This window comes from Ceratotherium simum, chromosome 17 (genome assembly GCF_057802395.1).
Source record: "Ceratotherium simum simum isolate JZ-2026a chromosome 17, ASM5780239v1, whole genome shotgun sequence".
NCBI lineage: Eukaryota > Metazoa > Chordata > Mammalia > Perissodactyla > Rhinocerotidae > Ceratotherium > Ceratotherium simum.
In genome coordinates, this window is record NC_141916.1 from 23,928,835 (window position 1) to 23,943,500 (window position 14,666).

Here is a 14,666-nt window from a genome sequence, read left to right on the forward strand (position 1 = left end):
GTTAGAAGAAAGGACTGTATAAAGCTGAAATGAGCATAACATTTTAGTCCCATTTATAATCGGAGGTTCATCAGTTAGGGAGGCCCCTGAAATACAAATAGGCTGTTTCATAAAACTTATGAGGCCTTAGTAAGTGGAAGCAATCCACATCCGCTATGTGTCAGGAAGTCAACGGTTAGTTGATTTGGCCGCTAATAATTATTTTGACAGTAAGAATTACTGACAGTAGGAACTGACTCTTCAGAAGAGGAACCACAGAGGCAAAGCCATTCATAGTTTGGAAATAATGTAAAATTTTGCAATGATATAAAAATTTGTCTCTCAAAATTAAACATATGAAAAGAGGGAATTTAAAAAGAAAACAAAACAAATATACACTTCCAAGAATTTGGAGTTAGATGAGACTAAAATAGGAAGGAAATAGATTCTGCTGAGCTGGACTGGATTGTCTGGGGGGAAAGGACTCTAAAAAGCAGCTGGCCTTACCTTCAACATGAGGGACGTCACTGTGCCTGGTCCCCGCAGCAGGGAGCATGATGCAGGCATCAGAGGCACATAAGAAAGGACTATCCTACCTTGGCAAGTGGAGTCTTCAGTCGTGGCGTGGGGCTGTCAAGATGGGAGTGGGGTGCATGTGGGTATTTTTGGCAGCTACAATGGGGCAATGCCATCAAATCATTTAGCAGCATCTGAGTCATCCCCAGAGCAGCCAGAAACCCAGAAGGTATGTGAGGAGAAGGGGACACTTTGTAAGGCAATTCCAGGAATTACTTTTCCCTCTATGAGCAAAGCAAGAGACTTGGATGGGGTTGGATGTTCTCATCATTCAACAGACTGAACAAGGAGAATAAAGGGCTCACAGTATTTGGGAATAGTAATAAGCCTCTGGAGGAAATGTACAAGACTCAAGATATATAGCTCTCTTTTTTTAGACAATTTTGCCAATTTCAGCCTATGTCTACTTGTATGAAGGAGTATACCTTGGTTAAATCCCATAATTTCCTTTTGCCTCATTTTTTTCATATGTTCAATATGCTATCTACATGGCAAGATTTCTTTTTTGAGGGTTGAATAAGGTAATATATGTGAAACCTGTTAAAAAGTGACATAAATGGTATATATTCTCAAAAATATGAAGCATGTTGATACATGGGTACTATTGCCATATATTGGAGATGAATGATATATTAGTCAAGTTGGAATAGGTTATGCTGATAGTAATAAAAGACCCTGAAATCTCAGTGGCTTAAAGCTACAAAGGTTGATTTCTTGCTCATACTATATGTCCATCCCAAGTAGAGGAGGAATGTGCCCCACATCATCCTGACTCAGGAACTCAGGCTGATATTTAGAGCCTCTGGAAGTTGCTGGTCATTGTGATGGGGAAGGGGTACATGTGAGTCATTACATCTTAAAAACTCTGCCTTTAAGTGTCACATAATCACTCCCTAATTGGCTTTAGGAAGTCACATGGCAATCCTAGCTTGTGTCTAGAAGAGCTGGAAATATTTGGTGAGTAGCACTCATGACTATCACAGATGGTTTCTTTCCATTTTCTACAGTTGGATGACTTTTGCAACAGAGAAGCCATCTAGATGTTTCTCCTATTGCTAATACCACTACATTCTTTCTGTATAGCTTTCAACAACTGAGTAGACTTAATATTTTCTCAGTTTTAGGGATTTGCTGGCACTAAAAGTTTTAGTAGCCATCTAACGGAATATTTTCGTTTCTTTGAGAGAAAAGCAGCAATTGTATAACATCCCATTTTTGTTTTCTTTGCCAAACAGACATTGATGAGTGCTCTGATGGTTTTGTTCAATGTGACAGCCGTGCTAACTGCATTAACCTGCCTGGATGGTACCACTGTGAGTGCAGAGATGGCTACCATGACAATGGGATGTTTTCACCAAGTGGAGAATCATGTGAAGGTCAGTACAAGGAGAAGACCTTTGGTTTAAGAACTCCTCTTGAACTAGAGGAATATACAGTAAGATGTAACCAGTAGACGTTGATCTAATGTTTAAATTATTGATTTTTGCTGTGTTTATACAACAGAAATTGGAAACATTAAAATCTAACTTTTGCTTGCTAATTATGTAATTAACTGATTTTTAGATAATTATAATTTGTGACACTAAACCAATTCTCTATGGATACTTGCAATTGTTAAAGGGTGTTTTTAGAGTGAATAAACCCATAGTATCAGATAAATTTTTTTAAATGGCAGCATGAAAAAAATCTGACCTCAAAAGGATTAGAAAAAAATAGAATAAGAAAGGATAGAGGGAAAATGGGGATAGAGGAAATATAATGATGATATGGCCAAGGATAATGTACACGATACATGCTACTCTGGGCTATTCCTAACATATCACTTGCCTGGCAAAATAAGAGATGTTTAGTGAATGTTGAATCGGATTCAGAAGATATGGTACCTGCTTCAAAGAAGATTTCAATCAAATAGGAGTGGAAAATTCAATTAGATTATATTCAACTATTTATGTTTAATTTTGAATTATTTTCAGTGAATTGACAAACAACTCTGCTCCTCTATACCCTCTATTAAGGGGCACAGTTTTTAAAAAGGAGGCAGAGTAATAAGCAAAGTCCAGTGAACAATTGCCAGGGCAGCTACCCACACTGAAAGGATTTGCCATCAGAAGTTTGACACGGGAATGGAAAACAAAACAAACCTCAAGAAGTCATTATTTTCTCCATTTGTATTTACACCTTCATAGACTAACAGCCTGAGAGAATAATGCGGCTAAAAGGACACAATCAATGAAAGCCTTGGAGAATCTAACTTAACAGTATTTGACACCTAAATGATAAGATGTCTTTTATCCTTGGGCCTCAAAAGGTTTTCACACAAAGAAAAGTGAAACAGACTTGGGTGTTAGATGCCAAGGTTTCCAGCATGCTTTGCCAACAACTGCAGAGCTCTGGACCTTGAGCAGAGGATTCATCTGGATTTTTACATATGAATTGGAATGCTGTTGCCTTACCAGGGGCTAAAACCTGGCATTTGCAAGTAACCACTTAACTGTGGTCTGAGGGCATTACCTTGCATTTGTGAATGTTCCAGAGTGAATACTTCTAGCCCTGTAGAGAATGCCAGGAACCACAGATTTAGTTCAAGAGGCAGATTAAACAGTGTGCTTTCGCTCTTCTCTGATAAACTATTTTGCCTATATTCTATAGTGTACTATGAGGAAGAAGTTTTCAGCACTATTTTTTTGTTAAGATTGTCTTTTAAGTTACACATATAAAGAATGAACATAAGCTAATTATAAGTAATTTAAATCATAGAGAAATGTATAGATCAAAGCTGAAAATGCATCTTCATTTCTTCTCCCCATTTTCCCCATCCTTTCCACTTCTCCTCCAGGGGTAACCTGTGTCTAATTTTTCTTGGTATCCTTGCACACCCTTTTCTGTGCATCAGAATGTGAATAGAAAAAATGCATACCTTTGCTGACCATCTTCCTTTACATTTGTAACTGCACTCACTATCTTTTAAATTTATGACCACAGATCTCAAGAGGGCTGTATTAGTTATCTATTGATGCATAACAAATTACCTCCAAAACTTAGCATCTGAAAACAACAAAAATTATCTCACGGTTTCCATGGGTGAAGAATCTGTGCACAGCCTAGCAGGATGCCTCTGGTGCAGGGTTTCTCATGAGGTTGCAGTCAAGATGTTGGCCAGGGCTGTGGTCCCATCTTTTTTTTTTTTTTTTTTTTTCTGGATATAATCCCTTTTATTCCCCTTTCTTAGATTAACGATAGTATTCTATACACACTTACTGCACCTTTCACTTAAGAATATATTGTGAAGTTCACTCCACAGCAGTATATAGTTATATTCCTCATTTCCTTTCACAGCTACACAGTATTCCATTGTGTGGGTGTACCATATTTTTTCAACTGTTCTCCTATCGATAGATATTTGTGTTGTTCCAGTCTTTTAATATTAGAAATAGTGCTGCTATGAATAGGCTTGTGCATTCATTTTTTCAACATTTTTTCCAGTATATTTCTAACAGTGCTTTTTAAATAGACTTATGGAGGAACTATGCTTGAAGATGGAGGAAGTTTTGTGGTCAAGTGTGATAGTCAACATATTTAACAACCAATATGGCATCCAGTTGGAACAGACGCTGGTCTAGGGCTGGAACAGGGTTTTGGAAGCTTCCTGATGATCCAGCAATTAACACATTAGCCACAGAATCACGGGGAGGTCAGAGAAGTCCTAGGAGGTGGCAAGGGCTGTGGAGGAACACTTGGGAGGGTGTGGTCCCATCTTGAAGATTTGTCTAGGGTGGGAGTGGGGGGAATGGGAATCTATTTCCAAGGTCACTCATGTGGCTATTGGCAGGGCTTGTTTCCTTAATGCCAGAGCTACTCCACAGGGCTGCCTCAAGACATGGGAGCTGGCTTCCCTTAGAGTAAGCAATCCAAGAAAGAGCAAGTGCCCAAGATGGAAGCCACAGTCTTTTTATAATCTAAACTCAGATGCGACATTTCATCACTTCTCCAGTATTCTGTTTGTTAGAAGTGAGTCAGCAAGTCCAGCCCACATTCAAGGGGAGAGGATTACAGAGGAGGGTGAATATTGAATGATGAGGATCACGGGGGGCCATCTTATAGGCTGTCTACCATAAGGACTGTCAGCATTGACCAGCATTCCTGTGTTATTTCCTTAGTTACTTTTCCCTGCATCTTTCTGATATAACCATTTCACACCTTCTCTAGTCTCTTCAAATCTTAGATACCACTTCCTTTCTCTTCATTCTCTGTTGGTGGCCCTGCCTCTTATTTAACTGAGAAAACAGAAGTACTTCACTTTTCCACCAGGAGCTATAGTAGCTTGCTCTCATTTATGTTCTTATCTGCTGCCTTCCCTCTGTCTTGTTTCGTTGAATGAAGTTTCATTTCTCCTATCAAAAATTAAACCCTCCATGGTACCTTGCATCTCATCCCCTCTCACTGACTTGAGGTCTTTGCCCTTGTACTATCCACTTTCTCTTCCGTATCATAAATACTCTTTTCTACTGCATCATTCTCATCAGCATACAAACAGCCTGGAGTAGGACCCATCTTTAAAAAGTAAAACAAAAAGTCACTTCCCTTGACATCCCCTGATTCTCCAAACATTTCCCCCGTTTTTCTGCTCCCTTCTAGAACAAAACTCTTTGAAAGGATTTTCTATACTTGTTATCTCTTCTTTCTTGCTTCCAGTGAGACTTTGGTCCCACTGTTCCAGTGAATGCTGTCCTTTCAAACTTAGTAACAATTTCCATCTTTTACTAACAATTACCAAATCCACTGGTCAATTACTGTCTCCTTGCTTGACAACTCAGGCATTTGACCAGTTGATCATTTCTTCCCCTCCAAACAACTTTCTTCACTTAGCTTTGAGGACACTACTTTCTCCTGGCTTTCTCTTACCCTCCAGGCCTCTCTTTTCACTCTCCAGAGGACTACATGTTCAGGCGCCCTGGGGCCCTTGGCAGTCTTCTATCCATTCTCAGTCTCCAAATCCACCAGTTCCGTAGTTTAAAATGCTACCTAGATATTCCTAATTCTGACCTTTTCCCTAGCTGTAGATTCATATATCTAGTTGCCTACTGGGTATCTCAACCTGAATTTCTTATAGACAACTCAGACGTAAGGACTGACATGGAACTCTTGATTTATTCTAAATCCTTATAGGCCCCTAAACACAGTTGCCCAGACCAACATCTTGGAATCATTGTTTTATGTCTTTCTCTTCTTCGTACTTCATATCTGATACATCAGCAGGTCTCATAATTTTAATTTTAAAAATATATTCCCAATCTGACCACCTCTCACCATATCTACTGTTACCATGTCAGTCTAAGCCATCATTATCTTTTGTCTGGACCACTGCAGCAGTCTCCAAACTGGTCTCCCTACTTCTACTCCTGACTGCCCTAGAGTCTTTTTCTATAGCACCCAGAATGATCCTTCTAAAACTGAAGTCCGAACATCTTACTCCTCTGTTCCAACTCCTGTAGCTTTTCCATCTCTCTTCAGAGTAAAATCCAACCCCTAACAGTGGTTTACAAGGGCCTACATGATACGGGTACTTTCCTCTCATTTTTCAAATATACCAACTGGTTCCCTTCTCACGCGCTTTTCTTTTTGTCTGAAATGTCCTTCCCCCAGACCATTGCATGCTGCTGCTTTTATTTAATTCAGATTTCCTCTAAAATCTGGAGTCCTTCTCCTGGACTCCCAATTTAAAATAGCATCCTACCTCTGACGCTATTCACTTCCCTGCTTCACTTTCTTCACAGAAATGAGAAATTCTCCTGAAATGATTGTGTATATTAATTTGTTTGCTTCCTTGTTACCTGCTGTAGAATGTAAGCTTTGAGAGTCGTAGATTTTGTTTGCTTGTCAGCTACTAATACCTAGAACAGTGCTTGGCACGTAGTAGACGATATATTTGTTTGTCTAGTGGAAAAGATTGAAATGGATACCAGGTAGATAATGTTTTACTCAGAAGTATGTTAGGAACATAACCTGTGTTAGAAGCAGATATATAGTATGATACATAGTAGATATGTAGTATTTTAGAAGTAAATATATGTTTAGTAGTGATCAGCATAAAATGACAAAACATAATTAGTTCATTCATGAGTATTCATAAAATAACAAGGAAAATTAAACCAGCCATTAAAATAACATGTGATAATGATGAAGGTAGAGAAGTAAAGGATTCTATGAGATGCCTAGGCAGAAAAGGCTTTTCAAGGAAATTCCATAAACACAGAAACAGTGGAAAATCTTATTTAAAAAAAAAAAACAACTCTGGAAAGATGATTTTACTATTATCTTCCAATAGAATTTATAGTGATTATCAGAAAAATCTACTACTCTTTCAGAAGACAATGTGCTCTGAAGGATTCTTTTAAAAGAACCCACCTATGTTATTAAAAAAAAAAAAAAGACTAAAATGCTTCTTCTAAACAACTGTCCATTTGCTGCAATTTCATGGATTTGTAGAATTGTAATATTAGTATTTAGAAGGATGCAGATTTTTTTTTGTGTGTGTGAGGAAGGTCAGCCTTGAGCTAACATCCGTGCTAATCCTCCTCTTTTTGCTGAGGAAGACTGGCTCTGAGCTAACATCTATTGCCAATCCTCCTCCATTTTTTTTTTCCCCCAAAGCCCCAGTAGATAGTTGTATGTCATAGTTGCACATCCTTCTAGTTGCTGTATGTGGGACGCGGCCTCAGCATGGCCGGAGAAGCGGTGCGTCGGTGCGCGCCCAGGATCCCAACTCAAGCCACCAGTAGCAGAGTGCTCGCACTTAACCGCTAAGCCACGTGGCCGGCCCGAAGGATGCAGTTTTAACAGTATGATTGTATCTGAACAGGTGCCATTTTCCTGTTGCTGAAAAAAAGCATTTCAAAGTGGGCAAAGCCATAGCAGTGGGTTTACAATTACTATGAAGTATAACACTCATACTTGAAGACATGAATACATAGCTGTGCACTGTTTCACTACTTTTTAGGCTGCAGTTGTGTAATCTACAACATACATGTTCATAAGCTGCATTCATACAAATTACATGCTGTTTTGCTCATCCATTTATTTCAGAGGTATAGACATTTAATCCCCAGGTAATGTGCCAGAGTACCATTTTCCTTGTCCATTTCATCATTTCTACTGTGCCCCAAAATTTGTCTCTCTCTGAGAATAAAGCCCAGTATTCTTTTTTCACATAAGCATATTTTATTTCCATGCCCACATTTTTCTTTATTGCTTTAATTTCTGGATTATCTTTAAGCTTGGTGAGTGTTTTTGAACTTGTAAGACCAAAAAAATAATGTTTATGGGATGGCATCTTTTGAGTATTAGGTTCAAGCCAAGTACTATAAATTCTTAACCTAAATCAAGAAAAAGGACAAAAATGAAATGAATCCAAATCAACTCATCAAGTAGTTACTGAATATGTGCACAGGTACCTTGAGGTGCTTGTAGAAGAAATAAAATATGTACAACAACTGTCATACAAAATAGAATGTGGTGAGTTTCTTAATAGAGGAGAAAACCACAAGATTGAAAATGATAAGTACTTGAGGAAAATATAAATTCAGAGCTGTAAGGAAACAGAGAAAGAAATTTTTTCCTGTTTGGGAACAATAAAGGCTTGAGTATCTAGCACTTGTTGTAGGACTTCGAGTATGATGTGATTATTCGGAAGTTGAGCCAGGGAAAGAGAGGGCAAGCAAAGGAGCCTTAAATGCCTTACTAAGGAGTTTGAAGTTGAGTCTGAAGGACTGTTTTTGAGAAAGGGAATGATGAAAGTATATCTTCACCAAATCTATATTTCAGCCCAGTTCTATTTTCTGAACTCCACACCCATATATCTAACTACTTACTGGACAGCTCTCCTTGGAAGACCAGAGGAAAGTGTACTTCAACATGTCCTAAACTGACTCATGTCTTTCCTCATCCCTGCCACTGACTTCCACTCTCCAGCAAACCTTGCTCTTTTTTCCGTAAATATCGTCAACTGAATTTTCCAAGCCAGAAATCTAAACATCGTTCATGACCCCTCCATCTCCCTAATTGTCAAAGCCAACAAGTTGCTTTGTCTTCATTGTTTATTTCTTGGAAGATTCTGTCTTCGTTGTTTCTTTTTATGTATCCCCTCTGCTACCATCCAGTACAGCATTGTCCTTAAGAGCAGACATGGGGCCTGACTGCTTGGGTTCCTATCTAGGCTCTATACCTTACTGGCTGTGTGACCTTGGGAAAGTTATGCAACATTTCTATGCCTTAATTTCCTGATCTATACAATGGGGATAATAATTGTTCTTTCCACGGTTATTGTGAGGATTAAATGAGTCATTATGTGAAAGTACTTAGAATCTGGTACATACTAACCACTATATAAGTGTTTGCTATTGTTATATGACTATCTCTTCCCTGGACTACCGAAACAGCCTATTAATTGATCTCCTGGCTTCAAGTTCTGGTCCACTCAAGTCCCTTTTCCAAAATAAATCCAAAGGAATCTTTCTAAAATGGATATCTGATTATGATTTTTTTTTTGCAATTTCGGAAAATGACATTTTATGGTAAAGTTCAAATTTCTTAACATGACCTTTACGTGGTCCCTGAGTACCTCTTCAGCTGTGTATTTACCTACTCTGCTCTCCTTGAACATTCAAGTCAGCATTTCTGTTCATCCAGCATGTCGTGATAGCTCTAAACTTTGGGCCTTCAGACACACTCTTGCCTCTGACTGGAACGTGCTTTACCATCTCTTTGCTTGGCTAAATTTTATTCATAGTTTAATTGCCACACCTGGAGAATGTGAATGTGGGCAGGAGAAAGATCCAGAAAGGGCTACTAATGTGATAGAAAGAAACTAAAGAAAACTCATCAGGGAGAGGGAAGGAACTGTGTCAAATGCTTCTGTTAGATCAAATTGGATGAGAGCTGAGACTTGACCGTTGGGTTTAGCAACATTATTTCTTCCATCGCTCACTAAAGGAGTCATCAATATTTTTAAAGTTGGAATTTTTATATACTTTAGTAGGTTTTTCAGAGTAGAATATACATCCTTTATGTGTATTTAATTTAGGAATTTTGCATTATAATAAAACTATACATAAAAATGACTTCCAAAATTATATACTACCATCCAATTAAGAATAGTCTCTGCATTGGGAAACTCAGTATAGATAACAAGCAAAAAGGCAAGAGGAGTTCAAATTAATTCAAATCCCTTTGAATAGCAAAAGGTAATAATTAGTTCATTACGATGTTTCTGCCCACACATTTCTCCAGATGTGAAGAGTATATGCCAGTCATTATTGTGACCAAATTTTTACTCTATTTCTTTATTGTAAATATACTTTACTTAAGAGCACATATTCTTTTTGTGCCAGGATATCTTCTCTTCTGTGTCTTCTGCAGCAAATCCAAGGACTCTCTCTGCCTTTAAGAAAAAAAATGCATTACCTAATAGCAGAGCTTTTATTTTAAATGTCAGGCAAAATGAAATGATTGTAGAAATCCAGCCATTGCCATTAATGGAATAATGTCTTTATAGTGGATATTTAAAGGGTTATGTAGTAAGAGGCATTTGTAGAGTTTGTGGTCCAAGAGACCAAGTAACTATGGTTAATGGTTTTCCTGCTTACTATGGTTCCTAATTATAAGAATATTTAATGGGAGACAAAGATCAACTCATCAAATATACCTTATTATTCTGAATTAAACAAATATAGAACTACATTATAAAATTTCATTTCCATTACCAAGAGAAAATTTTCTCTGATCTGAAAAAAATATCTTAACCAATGTACTTTTTAAAAATTCTAAAATATATATGCTGGCTAACAGTTCTTTTAATCATAGTCTGTAATTATAAACAGTATCATCCTTGACAAATGAAGTATAATAAAGTTCACTGTAGTTATAATAAAAATCTCTTCAGCCATCGTCTCAATCCATTGGTTTTGTTGAGATGAGAACTAATAAAAATCAAGGTAAATAGAAATATATCATGTGGCTTATTTTCAGGAATGCATATGTGACGAAACTTAAGTATTTAAGAGTTGAAATATGGCTAAAATATAATCTTGACTAGTCCATGTCTCCAATAATGTTGAAATCAAACCATTTAAGAAAGATACTTACTAAACTCTATCTTTAAAATTTTCAAGAAAAATCGGTGTCCAGTTCCCCTAGTTAAAAGCTATATGTCTCTCTTCTCTCTAACCCACTTTTCTTGCTGTGATTTAATTCTTTCTTTCATGACTTTTACTCAGAGGAAACAGATGAAATGGGAAATAACTGCTTACTGCCACTCATACAATATCCCTGAAATATATTTTGGCTTGTGACCTTTAAATGATAGGGATAAATAAGATAAATCACGTATCTTCTTATGAACCTGATCTGGGTCAAGATATGTTTGGTTTTCATCTATATGAAAATGCTTTAGGCTGTGATTGCCATGGGGTAGGTGAGGTCGGGTGAAGAATGGGCAGTTGTCAGTTGAGTCAGGCAGGAGACAAAACGATAATCTGAAATGGAAAAGTTAAGAAGTGGGAGATTCTTTGTGAGAGAAATGGTAATTGCTGATGGTCACTTGCCCTTCCGTGGGTGAGGGCCAGGGTGTAAGGACAGTGTGAACATGCCCGGACTGTAAGGGAAGAACACCTGGGCAGAACACCGGAAGGAGCTTACACATGGTGACATGGCTGTGATACTAGGGCTTGAAATTGAATAAAATGCCTCAGGGGCTCCATGACATTTCATCTCCCACTAAGAAAGGATTTTCTCTAAGCACTATTTTAATGTTGAGGATGATTTCCCCAATAAGAAACCATAGGCGCTTTTAGAATTTCCACTGCCAGACTTTTTTTGTTTGATAAATTGAGTCCTATTCTTACATTCAAAAAATATAAGTGTTTCATAAAGCCTAATGGTATTTACAGAGATATAAAAGTTGAAAATCTAGCCAAAGTTAATCTGGTGTTTGAAATCAAGCATGAGAATATTTTCCCGTGAAATCTCTAGATCATTAACATTGCTTGAGTCAGCATTTAATAGGAAATACTTGCCAGTCAGATGAAAATTAATTTGCAGTTGAATGCTTTATGTCAGGAGACAACCTGCCTGATTGCAGTTGTTTGAAACTGAGCGGATTCTAAGCACACTGCCTGCTGCCTTTTCTTGGCTGTAGATATCGATGAGTGTGGGACCGGGAGGCACAGCTGTGCCAATGACACCATTTGCTTTAACTTGGATGGTGGATATGATTGCCGATGTCCTCATGGAAAGAACTGCACAGGGGACTGCATCCATGATGGAAAAATCAAGCACAACGGTCAGATTTGGGTGTTGGAAAATGACCGGTGCTCTGTGTGCTCGTGTCAGGTTGGTATAAATTAAAAATTTTAGTCATTTTTATTGAGGTGTAATTTGCATGCATTTCAAGTGGACAGCTTGATGAGCTTCGACAAATGCATACATCCATTTATCCACCATCACAATTAATGTAACAGAACATTGTCTTCTACCCAAAATGTTGCCTCTCTCCTTTCATAGTTAGTCCCACACGCCCGCCCCAAGCAAACACTATTCTTGTCACTATAGAGGAGATTTGTATTTTCTAGAGCCTCATGTAAATGGAATCATATAGTACATATTCTCTTGTGTCTGACTTCTTTCTCTCAGCATTATGTTTTTGACATTCATTTATATTCATTACACCTATCGGTAACCGATTCCTTTTTATTCCTGGATCGTGTTCCAGTGTATGGAAATACCACAATGTGTTTATCTATTCACATGTTAATAAAATTTTATTGCTAACTATGCTAATGTCTCCATAGTCACAATATCATATTTGAATGAATGCATAAATGAAGCCAGAATGGACATGCTATGGCCTATGGTGAAAAATATCTATTTGGGCTATATTTCAGTTTTAGAGAGATGTTCTGTAATATATACCCAGTTGATAAGAGACTTAAATTGTAGTTAAATAAATAATACTATGTACCAAGGGCTCAACTATTATGAAAGAAATTGATAACAGTTTGTATGAAAACATAAGGTCTGAAATATTCCATAAACTTAACAATATGTAAAACTTATTGACCAGCTACCAAATATAAACACACATGCCCTCACAAAAACCAAACTTTAGTTAGCATTCAAATTACTACACTAATAACCAAGTATGTATATAATTATATATACATACATGCATTTATATACACATAACGACCATGTAGTGGTTATCATTTTATACTGGTCATTTCTGGAAAATTTCTTTCTGGTCGAGTAGTGTGTGGAAAGGAAATTGCAAGTTTTCCAGCTTGGGTAATTTCTGTGTGTTAGCTACAAAATGGAACTTTAAAGAAAATCAATGAAATTGGTAAATGTGTGAATTATTTCAACTTCCAAATCAACATCTGAAATTTATATATATGTGTATGTGTGTGTATACACACACACACACACACACACACACATATGTGATGTTAGTATATTGAGAAATGGAGGCTTTTGGTAACTGCTTTTTTTCCTTCTCATACAGAATGGATTTGTAATGTGTCGACGGATGGTCTGTGACTGTGAGAATCCCACGGTTGATCTTTTCTGTTGCCCTGAATGTGACCCAAGGCTTAGCAGTCAGTGCCTCCATCAAAATGGGGAAACTTTGTACAATAGTGGTGACACCTGGGTCCAGAATTGCCAACAGTGCCGCTGCTTGGTAAGTTTAGCTATAGGAAGTACAGGAAAAGTTTAGGCCCAGAATCTAAATAGGAAAGCAACCTTGCCCTCCCCATCCGCCAATACTCAGTACCTGGCCATAGTGTTGGCAGTTAGAAAAAGTAAGGCTGATTAGGATAACAAGATGATGGTTATGCAATCAGGGGCTGAGAAGGTATTTCCTAGGGTAGATGTGGTACACCATGTTGTGTATGTGTTTCAGGAGTATTTCCAGAGCTCAAAAGAAGAAAAGACTCTACTAGCTTCCCCAATCCCATTTAGCTTAGGTTTACTTAGAGACAATCATGAACAGAACAATGGCGTTCATGAAAACAAATCATTTTTTTTCCAAGTAGAACTTTTGTTAATCCATTTCTATCAATCATGCTCAGACTTAAAAAAACACACTTTTTTCCTTCTGAAGATTGTTACTGTCAATGCTGTTCTGCTGGGCACTCTGTTTTATGTATAATATGGATATGCAATAAATACTTACAGTATTAGAATTGAACATCTGTATATATTTATGAAACTTCTACTGGAAACAGTAGGTAAAAAAGGAAATAAAGACTGGATAAAGAAAACACCAGTCTTTTTTTCATTTGACCAAATTTCTTGATTCTTTCTAGTGATATAAATGAAAAGGAAAATTGGTCTGTATGTCTTTATGGAAGAAAGTTTCACAGATGCTACTTTTAAAGTCATAGCTAGTTTCGTTTCTATTTGTGTGAGGATATTTTTAAGCAATGCTTTTTTGTTGCTTCCTTTTTATACTTTCAACCCAAAAATCAATTGACAGAGCAAGGTCAGTTTCTGTGCCTGAAGGCTGCTTTCATCTCCAAGACCATGAGATTCAGAATTATGAAGAAAATAGGAAACAGGTGGGAACTAAATTTTAAAAAGATCCAATTCACACGATTTTCTCATGTGGAAAAAGAAGACTAAAATCAGTCCCTAGTTGTTTTGTTTTGTTTTACCCAAAGTCCCTACACTGAGAAACGTATAAATGAACAAAGGAAAACTCTCAAATTCCCTTTATATTTCAGTTTATTTTCTTGTAAGTGGACAAAACTTTCTTTTTGCAGAAGGGAATAAATGAGAAGGTAGGGAAAAAATATCAGAAGAATGGAAAAAAGCATCTCATAGGCAAAAAGTTAAATAAAAACCTCTTCCATAGAAAATAATCCTCCTTTGTCATGGGAAAGATAGGGGCACGCAAATTTGATTTTTTAAAGAGAAACAGTTTTTGCTTTTGTTTATTGTTGTTCTTGAAGACTGTTTTAAAATCCAGCTGCAGTATAGGTCTCATCACTCTGATAGAGTTCTTGTAGATTCTGTGCAAGATTCGTGGCTTTGAAGGTCTGTGTATAAATATCCGTTAA

The 14,666-nt window shown here is 37.3% G+C and overlaps 1 protein-coding gene across 4 annotated transcripts in view; it reads left to right on the forward strand.

The window, feature by feature from the left end:
- The window catches only part of NELL2 (neural EGFL like 2), a 352,025-nt gene that overhangs the window by 326,910 nt on the left and 10,449 nt on the right, over positions 1-14,666 (forward strand). For all 4 annotated transcript variants that reach the window (XM_087442529.1, XM_087442528.1, XM_004428919.3 and 1 more), the window contains exons 17-19: positions 1,791-1,931; positions 11,747-11,940; positions 13,109-13,285. In XM_087442529.1, the coding sequence (XP_087298655.1) occupies positions 1,791-1,931; positions 11,747-11,940; positions 13,109-13,285 (512 nt within the window). The remainder of the gene's footprint in view (positions 1-1,790; positions 1,932-11,746; positions 11,941-13,108; positions 13,286-14,666) is intronic.